This window comes from Megascapheus bottae, chromosome 2 (assembly GCF_031878675.1).
Source record: "Megascapheus bottae isolate mThoBot1 chromosome 2, mThoBot2.hap1, whole genome shotgun sequence".
Lineage (NCBI taxonomy): Eukaryota > Metazoa > Chordata > Mammalia > Rodentia > Geomyidae > Megascapheus > Megascapheus bottae.
This window is the reverse complement of record NC_143510.1, coordinates 13,984,860-14,005,648: the sequence shown is the minus strand read 5'-3', so window position 1 is coordinate 14,005,648 and position 20,789 is coordinate 13,984,860. Positions and strand designations below refer to the sequence as shown.

At 44.3% G+C, this 20,789-nt stretch overlaps 1 protein-coding gene across 1 annotated transcript in view; it reads left to right on the top strand.

The window, feature by feature from the left end:
• The first annotated feature begins 1,449 nt into the window (after positions 1 to 1,449).
• Positions 1,450 to 20,789, top strand: part of Il17rd (interleukin 17 receptor D) — a 79,305-nt gene continuing 59,965 nt past the window's right edge. The window contains exon 1 of the mRNA XM_090355078.1: positions 1,450 to 1,575. Within this exon, the coding sequence (XP_090211204.1) occupies positions 1,450 to 1,575 (126 nt within the window). The remainder of the gene's footprint in view (positions 1,576 to 20,789) is intronic.

Genomic DNA, 20,789 nt, shown 5'->3' with positions numbered 1-20,789 from the left:
AGTTTTTGGTTTGTTTGTTTTTGATCATGGGGCTTGAACTCTGGGCCTGGGTGCTGTCCCTGAGCTCTTCAGATCAAGGATACTGCCCTACTCTTAAGCCACAGTCCCACTTCCCATTTTCTAGAGGTTAATTGGAGATAAGAGTCTCAGATCCTTTTGTGCCTGGGTTGGCTTTGAACCTCAATCCTCATATCTCAGTTTCTTGAGTAGCTAGGATTACAGGCATGAGCCACCAAACCCGGTTAAGAGCTTTTTAAAAAAAAATTATGTTTTTTATTTTAAATCAGAAGCCAATGGTCTAATTAACTTTTTCAGATCTGTGTGATCCAGGAGAGAGAGAGAGAGAGAGAGAGAGAGAGAGAGAGAGAGAGAGAGAGAGAGAGAGAGAGAGAGAGAGAGAGAGAGAGAGAAATGAAGAACTATACACAAAAACGAGAGTGGAAGCACAGGGCTCAGAATGTGGCCAAGTGATAGAGTGCTTGCCTAGCATGCACCAAGACCTGGGCTGCATTCCTAGATACCACACACACAGAAAAAGCCGGAAGTGGTGCTGTGACTCAAGTACAGTGCCCAGGCAAGCCCCAGGACTGGCAAAAAAAAAAAAAGAGGAGTAGAAGCACAGAAAGTGTCTGAAAGCTGTTGCATGAAGGCTGGGGGTCTATATGAGTGCACAGATTATAAGTCGGAGAGATGAAAGGATAAGTTCCATAACTGGCTACTACAGTTCTCAGCCTCCTCTTCTTGAAATAATACTTCAGAAGGGTAAATTTGAGAATAGGTAGTTCTGGATTTGAATCTAACTCTGGCTAAGTACCAGCTGTGTGGCTGTGCAAATAAGTCAGTTCACGATATATTGTAGTATTTATTGAGCACTTGTTGTGTGCTAACTAGCAGAATTTTTATTCTAGTTTATAAGGGCAGGGAACAGCCCTGCCTGTTCTCCTGTCATTCGTCCTAGAGTCACAGGACTTCTCTAATGGCCTTGTTATGCGGGTAACAGCAACACCCACACTTTCCAGTATGAATGAGAGGACACAAGAAGAGACCTGGCACATAGCAGGTGCTTATTAAATTATGATTGAAATGACTATTATTACATATTTTGTGTTTTTACAAGTTTTTGCAAGGAACAGGCAACTTTTGGACAAATCCTTCGGATTGGGGGAAAAAAAAATCCTGAGGTGGGGGCAGCCCGCGGTGGCGAGCCTCAGCAGGGGCGTGGGCGTGGCTAGGGGGCTGGGTCATAGCTAAAAAAAAGTAGACGGGGCGGGACCCGGCGTGAGTGGGCGTGACCCGGAGTGAGTGGGCGTGGCCAGGGCGGGTGGCGCATGCTCCGTGAGGCCCGCTCTCGCGGGGACCGCTACCACCTCCCACTCCGGACTGGCAAGAGTCAGGCGGCCGGGACGCCGAGGAGGGCCGGGCCGGGCTGGGCTGGGAGAGTCCACGGCCATGGCCCCGTGGCTGCAGCTCTGCTCCGTCTTCTTCACTGTCAACGCGTGTCTCAACGGCTCGCAGCTGGCCGTGGCGGCGGGCGGCTCCGGACGCGCGAGGGGCGCGGACACCTGCGGCTGGAGGGTAAGGCGGAGGGCGGCGTGTGTGCGCCCTGGCGGGGCGCGGACGGGACCCGGCGCGGGCGGGCCCGGGCGCGGCGCGCACAGGTGTCCGCGGGCGGCGCAGCCCGAGCGCGGAGTCCGGGCTCCGGGCTCCGGGGTCGGGGGCTCCAGCCTCGGGCTGCCGGTCCTCGCCGCTCCCCGGCCGGACGCGCACCCGCCGTCCCCCGCCGGGATGAAAGCGGCCGCCGACCTCCGGCTTTGTGTTGCTAATGAGGCGCGGCTGCCGGCCGGGTCGGGTTCCCGGGGACGGGCGGGGGGCGGCGGGGCCGGGCTGTGCGCCCCACCCTTTGTTCCCGGCACTGCTCCCCGAGAACTGAGCGTCTGGGGCTGCGACTCCCCGAGCTGTGTGGACCTGGTGCCGGGACGCTTTCGAAGCACGAGTGTGGGGTTCTTCCCCCCCGTCCCCGAGGCCAAGGTGGGGTCTGGGATCGCTGGGGACGGGACACCCCACTTGCATAGCCCCCCTTTGTGCCTTCTGTGTAGGGCTGTCAGTCCGCTCCACGGGGTCACAAACTTCTTTCTCACTTGCGGAGGAAGTTGGCTCCCGGTCAGCCTTTGGCCTCACAAATGGTGTCACGGGTCTACCGGTCACCCACGACCCCTTCCCAGCCTTGTGCTAAGGATGTTTTTTGTTGTAGTTTTTTTTTCTTTCTTTTTTTTTCCTGTGACCAGGCTTGTGACCCCAGCCAGGTTCCCCAGACGAGAGGATACTGGGAAGTTTGTTGCTCAGTGTACTTAGAGCCCTCTCCCCAGAACTGGACGCACCCTTGACATTGTATGAAGGGTCCAAGACGGAGAATAAGAGAAGATACACCCGAGACACCTGCCCTCTCCCTTTTTTTCTGGGTCCCCTCCTGGACTTGGGCAGCCGAGGACCTTCAGATTCTATTGTCTGCCCACTGAATGCCTCTCAATTGAGACCAGGGCAGCTGCCTGGTTTGAGCTCTCATGCCTTTTGTGCAAAGAACGGGCTTTGGCACCCAGCGGCCAGAAACAGCCTTGGCACTACTACTGAGCAGCAAGAGCCTCAGTTTCCTCACTTAGAAGGTGGGAGGAAATCGGGGATTTCCTGATTAACTTAAGACTTGCAGAGTGAGGGGGGTGCTGGTGTAGGGTATTTTTCTTAGACCAAGATTGACTGACTTCTGGGATACTCTGAGGAGCACACACAAGACCCAGGACAGATGCCCCATTTATAGAGAAGCATGGTTCAGAAAGCCAGGTCTTAGAAGAGGTAAGCAACAGGGCCGTAGACCCTGTGGTCAGTCAAACCTGCTCACCTGTTAATGAAGGCTTTAGACCATCTTTCCTTCCCATTTGAGCAACAGCACATTTTCTTGTTCTGTTTCATTGCAGTCTTTTAGTAGATATTAAGTTTTCTTAAGGCAGTTACCTGTTGATAATCATCTTGCTTAAAGTGTAGATTTAGATTGATTAGATAACATATTCGGAGTTTACCTGTGACTCGTGGATTTGGTGTGTCTAGTTGCCTCTCCTCTCTTCCTTCCCTTTCTTCTCCGTTCCTTTTGTCTTTTTCTTCTCTTTTCCTTCTCTTTCCCACCCCCTTCCCCTTTTTTTGAGACAGACTGGGTTTGAATTGGCCATCCATTCTCCTGCCTCTGCTTCCTGAGTGCTGGGACAGACAGTGGTTGCTTTCCTGCAGTGGTGTAGGTGACTTTGTGTCACCATCCACAGCCTGTGAAGATTTCATGCTTAGGGTGTGGTCTTGTTCTGAAGAAGTCAAAGCTCAAAGCGGGGGTACTGTTTTGTGCACCTGTGGGAATGTGTCTTCCCTAAACCTATTTCCTACAGAATTATTGTTGGATCTTATTCTACTCATCTGACTCACATGTGGGCCTTCTTTTCCCTACCACAGGCTCCTGCTTTGGCCCATCTAATTCTTTATTTGAGCCATCATTGCCTTCCTGGAGAAGCATGGAAGACTCTGGGTTGTGTCTCAGATTCTAGGCTCTTCCTAATCTAATTTGTTGCTCCTTGTCACCTGGAATTCACCCTCTTTGCATGCCCACCCCTCCAGCCTCAGCCTGTGCCCCACCAAACTTGCTCTCTAGCTCCTGGTGCCTTTTGTGCTGCCAGGACATGTATTTCCTTCCTCCTGGGATGCCCGTTTCTCTCCTGAGAGCTTAACACTCAGCTCAGGTGATACTTCTTCAGGAAGGCCCTCCAGAACACAATGCTCTTTGATTTCTTATACTTTGAGAAAGTAAGAGACGTCCATCATTCTCATCAGATTTAGAGCTTGGTGTTCACTGTCTCTTTAGACTAATTTCTTGACAGCCTCAGAGTCTGGAGCTCATAAATCTTAGCCGGGCCCATTCTACCCTGCAGACTTCTGCAGAAAATCTGGTGTGTAGTGAGGGAAGGTGTCAGTACCAAGCTCCTGTGCTTTCCTACAGCAGGTCTTCACACATTCACACACACACACACACACACACACACACACACACACACACACACACACACACACACACACACACGTCGCTTGCTTTTTTCTTCTCCAGACTCCTTTCTCAGCTCCAGCATCATCACTTCCTGCAGGAAGCTTTCCCTGCCCACACATCCCTAAGTAAGATGCTCTAGAAGCTGCTATGTCCCAGGGCTTCCCTTGGTATCTTATTGTTCAGGACTGGTGCTGAGTTAGTCTTGGTACTCAAGCCTGTAGATATCAGCCTCAGCTCTGCTAATGCTTACCTGCCTAGTTGGGTATGTAGGAACACAGAATAGGGTCCATTGTATGTGATTCATATAGAAGTCTGTGAGTCTGACTTTCAGTCTAAGAGAGGGACAGCAGGGTACAGAATTCAGACCCAAAGGAGAGGCAGGATCTGGATGCTGGAGAGCAGCTGAATGAGTGACCCCCTTGATCTCCAGGGGCCATTTGTTCCTAGATCCTTGGCCCCTATAGCAATGAATGTTTTCCCCCAGGCCTTGCAGCCCCTCTAACAGGCCCTTCAGAGTTGCTCTCAGAGGAGCTAGAAGCTGGCCTGGTTTAAGTGGTCAGGTTTCACAACCTCCTCATTATTTGTGGGGCAATTAAGAAGCTGATACCATCTTGAACATAGTTTAGTATTTTAGAAATGAGTTATAGGCACGCTTACTCAACAACCAGGAAAACAAAACAACAAAACTCAGAGCCCTGCCAGAGCAACTTCGCTGCTTCAGTAATACAGTACCACCACCCCCAGAAGTAGCAATTTGTAAAACTTCTAGGATTTTAGTCCTCCACATTCACACTGGCTCTAAACTGCTTCTTGATAGTGGTTTTGTGATGGGTAAACTTTAATCATACCAGTTAGTAGTGCTGAGGTTTCCAACTTCCTCCATCTTGCTGATGGAGAAGCCTATATTTATGAAACAAGGAGTCACACAGATTTCTATTTAGTGGCTTTTTCTGCAGTTGGGAGGAAGGGACATTTACTGCATTCTTACCTGAATGAGTTACACATTCTCTTGGCCTATTATATTTGCCACACAATTGCTACCCCCTTAAAAAAATAAAAGGCAGCACTTCAGGGATTCTGGATTCTGGCATCATCTTTACAAATAAAATGCAGGTTTCCCATTTAAGGCAAATACTTAATCTCACAAGGTAGGAAGGAATAGGGTGGTACTTGGAAAAAAAAAAGAAATTCCAGCTGGTTAAAATTTAGGTCTCTGATAAAAGTCCAATCCAAGAATTCTCCTTGGCTGTGGGCCCAGGCATGTTTATTTGATTCAGAATTGGATGTGTTTTCATTCACTTGCAGCTCATGGCTCCTCAAGGCCGTGTCTGGTCTGCCTATCCTGTGGCTGTGTTGACCATGTTTCATAGGTTCTTGTCTGCCCCTTCTAGAAATCATAGTTACAAATTGTTCAGCCCTGGGTTGACATTTTTCTTCAGAGATTTTTTTTTTTTTGAAGAAGTGCGATGCATTTTTCCAGCTTCTCTCGATTAGAAGCTCTCCCTGCTAGAACAGTCCTTGAGCAGTATTCCTCCTTCTTCCCAGCTTCGTGGGTGCATCCATCCTCCAGGCCCTCAGGTACTTATATATTGTGCTAGTTATTACCTCACAATTTGTTAGTTGCTTGAATGAGATCATTATTGTACTTTTCTCCTTTCAAAAGTCATTTCTCAAAATGATGTCCAGAATTGCCTTGGGAGCTTGCTAGAATTCAGAACGAGAGGGAGATGGAGCCCAGGAATTGTCATTTTAGTAAGTTCCTGTGAGGATTTTCAATCTGCCTTGATAATGAGACCTGTTGCTTTAGTAGAACAGGCTTCCACGATCAGGAGAAGAGAAGACACATTCTAAATATTAACAATCAACCAGAGTTTGGTTGTAAATGATTTCACCAAACTTAGGAATGCAGAGACTGTCAGAGCTGGTGGTTGGCAGTTAAAGAGGGAGAGCCCCTAGAACGCCATTTAAGATAGGTATCCTGGCTTGAGTGGAGCTTCTGGTCTGGGACTAGAGAGAAGGGTGCCTGACACATCATCTAGGTTTCTCCCCAGGTCAGCTGGTTTGTCTGGAAAACTGTCTCAAGAAGGAGTTCAGAACAGGACCCAAATCAGATTCTCACAGGTCAAGATACAGCTTCCCTACAAAGGAAAGAACTATTTTTTTTTTTTTTTGTGGGTCATAGGGCTTGAAATCTGGGCCTAGGTGCTGTCCCTGGGCTCTTCATCTCTAGGTTACCATCCTACCCCTGGGCCTGGGCGTTGTACCTGAGCTCTTCAGCTCAAGGCTACTACCCTACCATTGAGCAAAGCCCCACTTCCCATTTTCTAGAGGTTAATTGGATATTAGAGTCCCTGGTCCTTTTTTGCCTGGGCTAATTTTGAACCTTGATCTTCAGATCTCAGCCTTCTGAGTAGCTAGGATTATAGATGTGAGCCAGCAAGCCTGGCTAAGAACTACTTTTTAGGTCTTGGGTACCTTGTATGCTTCATTTGGACTATAACATATTGGTTTCCTCTCTCTCCCTCCTTCCCCCCTCCCTTTATCCCCCTCCCTCCCCCTACTTCTAGTCCCCCTTTTTCCTCAGCCTTGAAATTTTCATGTCTGTGCTCCATCAGATAACTGCATCTGTGTGCTCCATCAACAACTTTATTGTCCTCTTTTTAAAAATTCCCTACTGCTTCTTGGTGTTTCAGATTCTGGAAGCTTGGCCCTACTTGTCATTTGTAAGAGTGTGGAGTCAGGAGGGGGTGGGTTCAGGTAGACAGAAGCTTGACCAATTATACCATGGAGCAGTCAGATCTCTTAGCTTGCTTTTCTTCCCATCTTCACCCAGATTGGAGGGTCTAATGCCCTCTACAAGCCCTGGGGGCTGTCTAGGCTAGTTCCAGTCAGTGGGGTACCTTGTCCTCTGGGGCTGTGTTTGTCTTTGCTGCCAGGAAGTTCTGAATGGGCCTGACATATGATTAGGTGACTGATGGCCCTACAACAAACACATTGTCTCCTTGAGGCCCCCTGTTCTTTGAAGCTCTTCCTGGTGGGAAGTAAAAAGACTATTTGCTCTGTTAAAATGCCTTGGTATTTCCTCTGTTTAACCACAGGCCACTTCCCCTCTGCCACTCTAAACACCATAGGGCCACCAGCTGATTGAAAAGACACAAGCCCTGGAGTGATCACATCCTATTGAAAGGGATAATTTTTCTGCAGACTATAGCAAGAGCAAGACTCCAGCAAGTGTGGCTTGGGGGGAGGGGGGAAATCTGTAAGGCAGCCCTCCCTATCTTGCTTTTAGAATTGAGCACGTTGACATAATTCCTAAGTGAGGATTTTCTTTTTAAATAAAGAAGGGATGCCTAAATTATACATGAAAAGTAGTCTATGTATTACTTATATAATAGCAGGTTAAAGTGATTGGATCTGCAGAATTTCTCATTGTGTAACTTAGAAGCTCTTTGGTATCTGAGAAGCGCATGATGTGTATTCATTGTAAGCTATTTTGGATTTGTTTCTCTTCTATGCATTTGGTTTTGTGCTTTCAGAAGTTCACACAAGAAATCTGTAACAACAAAAAAAAGTCTGTAGCTAGAAAATTACCCAAAGAATGTCTTTAGGGAAACTCCCTTGTCTTTTTCCAAACAGTATCTTAAAAGAAAGTTTAATAACATCAGGCAGGAAACTAATAATTGAACAATTAAAACAATTACCTGTTAATTTTTTTTTCAAAACTGAAAATTGAAACTCTGGTCCTGAAAGGGGCCTGAATAAGTCACAACTCTAATTTTGTGTAGTAGACCTTATTGTTTTAAGTTTTAAAACTCCATTGTTCAAAGTATAGCAAGATAAAAATGGCTTCTCTTTTCCTTTGTTCCTTGTTTGGAATTGCTAGGGAAGGTAGATATAGCTAATTAAGTCTACAACATTTAAAGGGGTGACTTACTAGATACTAGCTGTCTTCAACAAATCCTGGGGATGGTGACAGAATAAAGATGGGCTGTGAACACACATGTACCGTTCTTCTAAAAGGAAGTTAGTCTATAAATTTTCTGGTTTAACAGCACAAAGGAAAACTCCCTCTACTGTGCATATTTATGAAGCTTTTGCTTTTATTGTGAACCTAATGGTTAAAAAAAAAGTCCTGTTTTCATATGGTTAGCACCTTAGGAGTTGAAAGGGCAGTAGACAACAATCACAGTTGGAAGCTTAAGACATTACAGCTTTATTGTACTTTCTTCTTTCCAAATCTGATCTAACACATTAAAAAATAAGGCTTTTCATTAGAATTACTGCATTGTGGGGAAGCTTGCTTGAACTTACCCAGAAAAACCATGTAACATTGAAACATCAACTTTGAATAGGGAAGGGAAATTGATAGCATTAATTAAAATGTTGAAATGGCTATTTACATTTCACACATTAAATAAATACTTTTAATCTTTTGAAATCATGAGGGATTAGAGCTTTAAATATAACTCTTCCTCCCTATCTCCTCTGCCCCAGATTTAAAAAGTAAGGGGCTAGAAGTATAGTACTTCCCTGGCAAGTCCTGGATTTGATCTTTAAAACTGCAGATTAAAAAATATATATTTATTTTTATTTTTTTGTGCTTGTCTTGAGACTTGAACTCAGGGCTCAGGGCACTATCCCTGAGTTTTTTTTTTTTTTTGCTGGGGGGTGGGATTTTGCTCAAGGCTAGTGTTCTACCACTTGAGCCACAGCTCCACTTCTGGCTTAAAAGTTATTATTATTATTTTAAGCAGTGCTAAATCTGAAGATAGTGGTATGGTGCCAGCCTACATGTGTGAAGTCTTGTGTTCAATTCCCCAGCACAGCAAAGAAAAAAAAAGTACTTTATAGCTTTAAAAAGAGGGAATTTTTCCAAACGTTCTGTTTTGTCCATTTTGTAGACTCCCATCCCCTCCCTCCCCATAGTAACCCTTTACAAAATACTGGCTGTGGCCCCAGACTTCTGTTCTGAGATGGATTGTTGCATTCGGGTGGGGGCAGGGGAAGGTTGATGGAATTGAGGGGGAAGGAATGGAGAGGCACATTTTCTCAAAACAGGCCATATGGTTTTGAAACCCTTTCCCTGGGATTTTATTCTGTCCAGGTGATTTCTGGTTTCTCTTCACCGGAAATGGCTCCCCTTTTATCTGAGGAAAATGCAGTACAATGCAGAGCAAATGCAGCAGCTACAGTGGTCCTGAGCCAGGTTCCTGTTGAGTGACAGTTTATGGCCTCCTTTGGGGTGTGCACATTTTCCCTGGGTGGGATCCAGGCACAAACCTCCAGTTAGGATTTATTGTAACTGCACAGAATCCCAAGCTCTACATGATCTATTTGGGGGATAACTTTGGTTTGTTTTATTTTTAATTTAATTAATTAATTTATTTTTGCCAGTCCTGGTCTTGAGCTCAGGGCCTGAGCACTGTCAGTGGGCTTTCCTCAAGGCTAGAGCTCTACCACTTGAGCCATAACACCACAGCACTTCTAGCTTTTCTGTGTATGTGGTATGGTGGAATCCAGCCCCAGTCTTCGTGCATGCTAGGCAAGCACTCTACCACTAGGCCAGACTTCCTGCCCCTTATTTTTTGTTTTTGATTAGCTACTCTGCCAACTTGATCTAGGGAACAAACAGGAGGATTAGCATCCTGTCCCAGAGGCTTCCCATTCAGATGAGGCCACGATATAAGAGGGGTTCTGAGTCCATGGTCCAGAAAAGCATGAACTCACTTCTTGCTATTCCTCATCCTGAAGCCCCATGTGAAAAACAGTTTTAGGACAGGTGAGTGTCTGAAGCCCTGCTTGGAGGTCATCTTGAACATTCTGGCTTTGTGCTCTGCCTCCGTTTCCCCTGCTTTAGTGGAGGCTCGTCTCCTACTGTGGGCCTTTTAACTGGGCCCATAAAGTATGGATTTCACAGTCAGACTGATCCCATCCTTCTCTGGTTTGGATGTGTCCAGCCATGTTGGCAGGGAGGTACTAAAGAAGCAGCAGAAAGGGGGTTTCTTTTTTTCTTTTGCCACTCCTGGGGCTTGAACTCAGAGCTTGGGCACTGTCCCTGGCTTTCTCAAGGTTAGAGCTCTACTACTTGAGCCAAAGCACCACTTCTGGCTTTTTCTGTGTATGTGGTACTGTGGAATTGAACCTAGGGCTTTGTGAATGCTAGGCAAGCACTCTACCACTAGGCCATGTTTGTTTGTTTCTTTTGTTTGTTTGTTTGTTTCTTTTTTTTAGAAATCCAAGTTGAATGACCTGGAGGCATTGAGAATACCAGGAAGAAGACAAGCCTCTCTGAGAGGAACTGGTGGACAGTTTGGGAAGCAAGCAGGATGTGGGCAGAAGTAGAGGGAGGCTCCTTTAAGAGAGACAATGAGGTGAAAACTATAGGTGGGAATTAGACCAGAAGATGCCCTGAATTTTGCCTACACATGTCCCTGTCAGCAATGATGAGGGAGGGGCCAAAGGTTTCTTCAGTGTGACAACAGGGTAAACATGACACTCAGCTACCATTTATTCATTCACTGGTTATTTGGGTGTCTTCTGTGAGTTCTGTATGATTTCTAGAGCTTAGTTTTAAGGTGCGGATATAAAACAGGATAAAGAAAATATTAGACTGACAACTCTATTTAAAATAGCAACTGCCTTGTACTCTGTCCCTTTTCTTCACTGTATTTTTCTTCACAAAACTGTTCCCCACGAGGTGTACATAATCATAATATTTATTTGTTTTTCTTCTCCATTGCATTGTCAGCCCTATAAGGTGAAGCCTTTGTTTTATTACTTTCTCAAGGGTAGAACTCTACCACTTGAACCTCAGCACCACTTCCGGCTTTTTTTCTACTTATGTGGTGCCAAGGAATCAAACCCAGGTCTTCTGCATGCTAGGCAAGCACTCTACCACTAGGCCAAACTCCCGGCCCCACTGTGCATGTTTCCTGAATGGCTGAGTGCTCTGCAGGAGATTAAAACGGGAAGCTAAGGATGACTTTACAAGAGGATTGAGTACTTTGGTCTCTATGAAGAGGTGGTGTGTAAGTTGAGTGATGACAATAAAAATTTCCTCCGTGATGGGCACTAGTGGCTCACACCTGTAATCCTAGCTACTCAGGAGGTTGAAATTTGAAGATCACAGTTCAAAGCTAGCCCAGGTAGAAAAGTCCATAAGTCTCTTATTGCCAGTAAATCAGCAAAAAGCTGCAAGTAAAGGTACAATAGAGCCCCTTAAGTGAAAAAAACTAAGGGAGAACGTGAGGCCCCGAGTTCAAATCCTAGCACCAGAACTAACTAACTTCTCTGAAAGTCTCAAGTTACTTATGTTTGATACTCTTGCAGGATGCTCTGTTGTGGATGAAGGCTGTACTACAGGCCTGGGGTCTCTCTCATAGTTAACAGACTGAGTTGAGTTTCTGTGGGATGGGAGCATCCGTTGCTTGGACTGTTCCTATTTCTCTGCCCTACGGATGAGGAAAATATAAACAAAATCACTGCTTAGTACTATGCAAGTTTTGGGCTTGGTAAGATATGCAGTAGATGCCAGCAACCCTCACTTTGGATAAAAACTGTCTTTTTAACACAGTGCATGGCTCATTTTTGCTTGCTTGCTTGCTTGCTTTCATTCTTTCTTTTTTTCTTTTTTTCTCCATTCAGATTCAGAGGTGCTCTTTGCCTTCTTTCCGGGCTGTAGATTTGCTGGCCAGCTGTGGTAATGAGTTTTTGCTGGGCTTTGATTTTCAGGCCTTGCCTCCCCGTGGGAGGAACTAGATATTTCTGATCTTACCTCTCTGCTCATATTCAGATCCAACCAAGCAATCAGTGACTTCCCGGGCTTTTTTTGTGGGAGACTGTGGGAAAGTCCTGGTTGGCTGGCTATGAATTAATGAAATCCTTAGAAGGCTTCACGAAAGATAGCTCCTGTGGCATTGCCATTTTAATTTGAGAAAGAGGTCATGGAGTTTTTACCAGAATTAAGCAGAAAAAAAAGAGAATGCAACATCTGGTTGTGGTAGCAGAAGATTGCTTCAGTGCCTCTTTCAGGAACAGTGGGGTTCCAAGTACCCCAGGTACCAAGGAGGACCACCACCCAGATCCCTTTCCAGGCCCCTGTGGACATGCTGCCTGTTTTATTGTTCACCTCCCTGGGTTTTGATGTCATTGAAACATGCAAGTTCTACCTCCTGTGTCTTTTCATTTAAGCAAATTTCCGTCTCCTGTACTTTCTTCTCTTTTAGTTCAAAGGCTCACTCTTTAAAAAAAAAAGTGCATAGTAGATAAAAACTAGTGTAACCAATCATTGCTTTTATCTTATGGGGCCAGGCAACTGTGGCTCAAGCCTGTAATCCTGGCTACCTCAGGAGACAGAGATCTGAGGATCACTGTTCAAAGCCATTCTGGGCCAGAAAGTCCGTGAGACTCTCATCTCTAACTAACCAGTACTAAGTTGGAAGTGAAGCTGTGTTTCAAGTGGTAGAGTGCTATTACCTACAGTGCCCAGGCCCTGAGTTCAAGCCCCAGGACCCGGGTGGGGGGCGGGGGTGGGAAAGGGTGGATGGGGTTAGATAATTTGGGAAGACTCGAGGTAGAAGGCAGGATTTATTTTTAAAGAGTTCTGAAAAGCTTTTAGATTGCTAAGGATTCTGATAAATAGAGAAGGAGAATAATACATTGGCTAGAGAAGATTCTAGGAAAAGACACAGAGAGTATGTTAAAGAGACCTTTAACAGTAGAAACATGAGGCATACTGCTTCCAACCCACAGCTGCGTAAATAATAGGATAATAAGTCACATTATACATTGTATAATTTTTTTTTTTTAAGTTTGGGTCTAGTCTGCATTAAGAGCATAGAATTTCAGCTGTCACTAGCTCACACCTATAGCATGGAAGCTGAGACGCAGAGGTCCGTGGTTCCAGCCCAAACCTTGGGCAGAAAAGTCATTGAGACTTCATTTCCATTTAGCCAGCAAAAAAGTAAGGCAGAAGTCCTGGTTCAAGTGGTAGACCATTAGTTGAACAAGCCAATAAGCTGAGCAAGCCAGAGGGCCAGGCCCCAAGTTCAGGCCTCAGGTACCACCACAATAAGAAATGCATAGAGTTTTCCTCTTTAAATATCAGTAATAGTTTGAAGCATATATATATATATATATATATATATATATACGTATATATGTATATATATATATTTTTTGCAACGGAACAGGAGGAGGAAGTTATTGTCACCCTCCTTATCACTCTAGCAGGCAGCCCTGTCACCTACACTTGGGCTCCTTGTACAAGCTCCTTTTTTTCCTATAATTGTATATTTTCAAAACTTTCAATCCTATAGAACAGTGGAAAGAACAGTAAGATGAGCACCCATTTTTTCCTTGGTCCAGAGTTACCATACTTCACCTTAGTTGTCTTTCCAGAATGTCTTCACTCTTGAATATATCAGAGTCATAATGTAGAATGGCCTCTCCTTTAATCCAGAACTGTTTCTTCTCCTGAGGTTTTGTCCTTTATTACACATTCTGAAAGAGCTGGATCACTTTTATGTAGACAGTCCCATAAGTTGGCTTTTTCATTATTTCCTCATCTGTATTGTCAAGATCTCTTTAAAGGTGACAGTGTAACTTTTATTTTAGTTATCGGTGAGTAATAAATACAGACACCATCTTGGCCATAAGCAAAATTTATTTTTTTCCTATTTGAAATGATTACATGTACAGACTTGGTAACTACAATTTAGTCTTGTGTTATCCTTTTTTTTAAATGCAGTGTTTCATATTAATGTGATACTTCTACAGAAAATGCAAGGTACCATGTGGTTTCTTGTCATAAACTTTTTCCTTGAAGACTATTTGAAGTCAGCTGTGCTCTCTGAAAATTAGCAATACTGTTTAAGGCTTCTACTATTCGCACGGGCTTATTGCAAACAGTTGTAGGTGTTGCCCTCAGCAACTAAGAATGAGTTCCTCTTAAAAACCTCTATTTAGCTTGGACAGGTTTATGATTGAGTGTTTCCTCACACCCCAGTCCAGCCATTTCTTTCCTTTGTGAAGAAAACATTGAACTTTATTTCCAGTAATGGCCACTTCACTCAAAGCATGTCCTCAAAGCCAGTATCCAACCTTTTAGTTATGTGATGTATATTGCCTAAATTGTTTCTATTAGAGTCCCTCACATATAAGTTTCATTAGAGTAACTCAAGTTGCTATCTACCTAATTACATGGTTGTCTTTTTATTTGCCCTCCTCACCTTCACATTTTAAGGGCCAGGACATGTAAAGTTAATATTGGTCATTTTTCAAAGTGAGTTAAAATGTCAAAAGCAACAAGTTGTTATTCTTACAGAGTGCTAGGGAAACAGCAGAGACAAAACCTCCATCTTTTATTCATAAGTCCTGGGGGAGGGGGAAGGCTCAGACAGGCCTGTGTTCTAGGCATTTGTTCAGCTTTCAGCACTGGGCCTCCTCCCCTGCTGGCCATGAAATGTCACGTTGAGATCAATAGTGTGATACTTAGCGTCTAGAGAATGGACCTCAGAGGTTCAACTTTGTTTTTTGCTTTCTTTTCTGGCATCAAATGTGAGCTCTCCTCTTTGGCCTGACAGTGAAAGGCCAGAAAGCAGGATTGGGATGCTGGCAGGGGTGAAGTAGTCCAGCCCACTGAGCTGGGGCTCCTGAATTGGGGTGTACCCTGACACAAAGGCCATATGAGGCATCTTGGGAGGAGTGGCTTTTTTGCTTTTGCTGAGTCTGGTGTGCTCTGGTCCGGGGGGGGGGGGGGAGAGAGAGAGAGAGAGAGAGAGAGAGAGAGAGAGAGAGAGAGAGAGGGAGGGAGAGGGAGAGGGAGAGGGAGAGGGAGATGGAGAGGGAGAGGGAGAGGGAGAGGGAGAGGGAGGGAGAGAGAGAGAGAGAGAGGGAGATCTTGTTTCCAGGGCAACAGTGCCTTCAACTCTGGTGGGTTGGGCGTGCAGGGGTGCATTCATCTGAGAAATCACACACCGCCAACTTGATCCCATGTAGAAGGGGCACAAGGGCAAGGAGACCTCACAGCTACCCAGGTCCCACATTTTCTTCAGATGAAGAAAAAGTAAATAGTATTTGCTAAAACAAACCTAGGGTTTGATTTAGAGCACTTTTGTTTTCTTTGCCAGTCCTGAGGCTTGAACTCAGGGTCTAGGCACTGTCCTTGGGCTTTCTCAAGGCTAGTGCTGTACCACTTGAGCCACAGCTCCACTTCCAGCTTTTCCTGTGTATGTGGGATCAAACCTAGGGCTTTGTGCATGGTAGGTAAGCAGTCTACCAGTAGGGCACACTCCCGGCCAGCAATATATATATATATATATATATATATAATATGTATATATTGTATATATTTTTGATTGAAAGTGATTTGGGCATATTTTTGGTTGGTACAAGTGGGATGTGACGCTAGTGGCATTTGGTGGATAAGGCCTAGGGGATGCTGCTAGGCATCTTAACATGTGTAGGGTAAGAACTACCTGATGCAAAATGTCCAAAGCCAAAGTTGATTCCGGGCTCCCATTTTAACATGGGAAATTTTCAACTCTCTTTAGCCTCCTTTCTGTTTAGCATAAGTTAGTGACCCTATAAGTCTACTCAGGATGGATTGCCATTAAAATCTCCAGGACATATGAATAAACTCTCGTGGTGCTCCTTGAAGATAGGCCCTGAATGCAACTACCATTTCAAATGTAAAAGATGATTTATTTTCACCATAATTTGATCAAAGTAGCCTAACCTGCATCTCTGTTTTTGTTGCTTGCTGATGGTCTGTGGATAACATTACATTTTTTTCAGCATGAAACCCAACACTTCAAATCCCTAAAGTAGTCTCAAATTTATGGTTAATAAAAGCATTTATTGTACTGGATGTCATCTGTTATATCACTCTGGGGCTAGAAACTGGCAAGCAGTGGACAGGAAATATTTTCATTTCAAATCACTTCAATCTTATGGTCTGGGGGCAAAAGTGTCTGATTTCAGGAAAGCTGTGATGAATAGCATAGTAATGAATGTATTTTTAGTTGATTAAGCAGGCATTCTCTCCCTCTCAAACAATCTCTCTTCAGTTTAGTGGGGCTAAATAAACATGTGATATTAAATGATAGCATTTCTTCTGTTGGCCTGCTTTTCCTTTGATCATCATAAACTTTTCAGTGGTTTCCAGGAATCCGAAGCAGAGCAAGCACAAACCAAGAGAGATGGGCTAAACTCAAGTCAGGACCTCTTTCTCAGTGTTTCTTGTCCAGCAGAGGTTTTTCTGAGATGATGCCACCGTTTTCAGATTCCCATTTAAATGTGGAATTTGGGTGGTTTATCTGCATGTATAAAAATAGAGAAATGAAACCTGTTAAAATGGTTTTAAGGAGTGGGAGTGGTTATTAGAAGAGAGTAATGAGGGTGAACGTTTAAATGTGTGTCAGTGTCACAATGAAACCCCTCTTGTTTAACTAGTATATATTTAAAAAGAAAGTATAGCTTTTTTATGATATTAGTTCCAAAAACAGTGGAATTTGGTATCTTGTCCTAAGGATTATGAATTTAAGAGGGGAAAAGAAATCTCTGTCATTGCTTTGTTTTTGAAAAAAGTCTGCAGTTTTATTATAAACTGGAATACTGTTCTTACACTACCAACAGGTAACTAGTCAAGGCGGGAATCTGTATTATGATGATGCATAGAGAGAGGGCCCTTGGACTTACTTTTCTGGCTGCCAGAGCCTTTGAAAGCTCTATCTCAGTCATCACTTTCCAGAGCCTGAGAGCTAGGCTCTGATGTAGTTTCTTGTTTTCCACGAGGATTCCATGACACAAGAGCCAGGAAGGGATTAAGATGGGAGGCCATGTGACCTGGGGTGGATTCTATCCCCCCCCACCCCTCTCTCTCTCTCTCTCTCTCCCCCTCTCCCCCTCCCTCCCCTCTCTCTGCCAGAAACCAGAGCCTCAGAGTTCTTACCTTGTGTATGCCCCAGCAGTGGGGTTTGCTTTGTCTTCTAAGCACCCTGCCTAAGAGGAAAGACTACTATGTTGCAACAAAGCAACCCACGGGTATGGACAGAGAGACAGAGACCAGACAGATAGCACTTTGCAGATGATTGAATTCAACCCAGGTTAGGCATATACTGGCTGATTACCAGTATCACCTGAGGAACACACTTGAGCTAAAGGGGAACAATTCCAGGCCTTGCCCCAGATCTGCTTAAGTGGGATTTCCAGGGGAAAGCCAAGAATTCAAGCTTTTTGTTTTTTGTAAAGCTGCCAAATCCATGGTTGCCAAGCATCGGGTATGTGTGTAAAAGAAGAGTTTGCAAATGAATGTTCTATGTGCTGATGGTTAAGATAAACAATTTTTGTTGGTTTATTTTTGTGCCTGCATTGTTTGAACCCAAAACTTTGCATTCTCGCTTGGCTTTCTCAGTCAAGGCCGGTGCTTTACCATTTGAGACATGCCTCTACTTCTGGCTTTTTGCTGATCCATTAGAGTCTCATGAGCAGAATTTTTCTGCCCAGGCTGTCTTCTTACCTCCATCCTCAGATGTTAGCTTCCTGATTTGTTTGGATTATAGGCATGAGCTACTGGCTAAGCAATTGCTTATATGCATGTATATTTTACTGACTGTAAAGTAGAAGGAAATGCTTTCTCACGAAACCAAGTTATCACCTAGGTATCAGATAAAGTACAGATGGTGGCAGGAAACACCTGGGAAGAGTTGACCAGCTAGGAGAGTCTGTCTATCCCCTGGAATTGCAGAAGCAGATGTGAGCAAGTACTGAACTCTGCTTCAGTTATGTCCAGTGGAACTTTCTGTGATGATGAACATGTGCTTTCTTGTGCTGTCCTATTCAGTAACAGTGTACCACTCTTTCCTGATCCTTGAGCACTTGAAATATTGTCTTGCCTATTTGAGGATCTAGAATGGAGCCAGGCACTGGTGATTTCTGCCTGTAATTCTAGCTAAAAAGAAGGTTTAGATTTGAGGATTGTAGTTCAAAGTCAAGCCTACTCAGGGAAGCCTATGAGACTGTTATTTCAAATTTACCATCAAAACGTTGAAAATGGAGGGGTAGCTAAAGTGGTAGAGGGCCAGCTTTGAGTAAAAAAAAAATGAAGGATGATGCCCTGGCCAGGAGTTCAAGCCCCAGTACACCCCCCCCCCCCACACACCTTGTGGCTAGAAGCTACCCTGTTGTACATCTCTGCCTCACATGCAGACATAGTGATGGTAATAGCACAGGACTTTGGCTCAGCTGGACACACAGTAAGTCCAGTGGTACTTGATGCTTCCTGGACAATAGTGACTCATCCTAAATCCAGGACAAAAGGGAACCCTGCAAGACTGGCCAATGGCTTTGGTAACTACAGATTAAAAATGTCTTGGAATGAAGACTGGTTTAGGACCTGCTCAGGTTGAGGTAGTCCTGTCAAGTGTAGAAAATTGCTTTTTTTATTTTTGAAAAATAACACCGAGTTTGGTTGGTGTTTTGTTTAACCCAATTTATCCATGTTCATCTTAAGTGATGCAGAGGTTGACTGAGATAGTGATTAATTGTGCTTTTTGTCGTCGGTCGTGGGGCTTGAACACTGGGCCTGGGCGCTGTCCCTGAGCTCTTCAGCTCAAGGCTAGTACTCTACCACTTGAGCCACAGCACCACTTCTGCTTTTCTGGTGGTTAATTGGAGATCAGAGTCTCATAGATTTTAGTGCCTAGGCTGGCTTTGAACCATGATGCTTAGATCTCAGCCTTCTGAGTAGCTAGGATTACAGGCATGAGCTACTATGCCTGGCAGTAGTGGGTTTTTTTTCCCCTTCATAATGATAGAATATTAGAAAACACATTGAAGGATCTTGGGGTGCCCCGTATAGAGATTAGAGCAGTGCTGTAGCTAGGTGGAGATCAGGGCAGAATGTCAGGCAGACCAGTCTCCCTGGATATTTTGTGATAAATAACTTGTGGTGGTCATAGAATGAAGTTAATAAGGAAATAGCAATTAGGCCAGTAGGCAGGGAACAGATGGCTCTCATTTTAGTCTGTCTGGAGCCAGGTCACTCTCCAACTCTCCTTATCATCCCTATGGCTTATCTTCATTAATACTCAAGTTCCCATTCTGCTTTTCCCATTGATGGCTGGCACTCTGCCACTTGAGCCACTCCTCCAGTTTTAGCTTTTTGCTGGTTAATTGGGGCTATTTTGGCTGGCTTCAAACCTCAATCCTCAAATCTCAGCCTCCAATTATAGAGCCACTGGCACCCAGCTTGATACTGGATTTATAAAGGAAGGACTGAATCTTTCCAGTGGGGATTTACCTTCTGAAATTATTTATTAAATCTAGTAGTAGGGGTTGGAGATGCAGCTCAGGTGGTATAGCATCTGCCAATGAGTGAAATAAGTTTAAATATGTCTTAGACAAAAAAACTTTTGTAGTAAAGCTAAGTATGGGTGAAATATGGCCTAGTAAAGAATATTAAAGAGGGGCCGGGAGTGTGGCCTAATGGTAGAGTGCCTGCCTAGCATGCATGAAGTTTTGGGCTCAATTCCTTGGTACCACATACACAGAAAAAAGCTGGTGGTAGTGTACTAGCGTTGAGAAAGCCCAAGTGCAGTGCCCAGGCCCTCAGTTCAAGCCCCAGGACTGGCAAAAACAAACAAACAAACAAAAAAAACCCCAACTCAAACAAAACAAGAATATTAAGGAAGAGGTCTGGGATGTAGCTCAGTGGCAAAGCGCTTGTGTGGCAAGTGCAACATCCTGGGTTTGATCCCCAATACCAAAAACAACAACAACAACAACAAAAAATACAGTTAAGAAAAACCCCAAAGAGTATTAAGGAAGACGTCTAAAAAAATAAATAGGGCCTAACAATGTAAATTGTTGGTTTAATCTTTCTGACTTACAGGCAATTATGAAAATTGTTGAATCTGCTGGATGTGGTGGCTCAAGCCTGTAATCCTACTATTCAGGAGGCTGAAATCTGAGGATCAAGGTTCAAAGCCAGCCAGGCACAAAAGGACCTGAGACTCTTATCTCCAATTAACTTGTAGAAAATGGGAAGTGGGGCTTGGCTCAAGAGTAGGGTGGTAACCTTGAGCTGAAAGGCTAAGGGACAACACCCAGGCCCAGAGATTGGGTAGTAGCCTTGAGCTGAAGAGCTCAAGGACAGTGCCCAGGCCAAGTTCAAGCCTCATGACCCACCAAAAAAAAATATATATATATATATATATATATATTTAACTTCTGCATCTATTTCTAATTTGACGCCTCACACCTCCTAGTTTTTAACATGTCAGCACTATTACTGATTGATTTAAATTCATTTAGTTTTCTGCCTCAGATTCCCCTTGAACTCCAAATAACATTGGAGTATTGAAGTTCTGAAAGGCCTGAAAGTTTCTGTCAGCAACTGTCAGAATTACTGGTTATGTGGGGTATTGTAAAAGGTGGTAGTAGGGGTAGGAGAAAGGCCCTGTAGATAAAAATTGATTAGAAGTGCATGTTCCCTTGGCATATAATTTGCATATGTTAATTGCAAAACTGAGTAGTTATGTCTACTTTCCCCATTTATACTAAGCTGTCATCTTCTTGGAGAATACTACAGAGGTTTGAATAGTGTGATCCTTACACATACACACTTACCTCCTCCTTACCTGTCCTAAACAATGAGTCCTTTCCCCAGATTCCAGGATGAAGCTAACAGTATAGCAGCTCTGGCTGAAGGGAA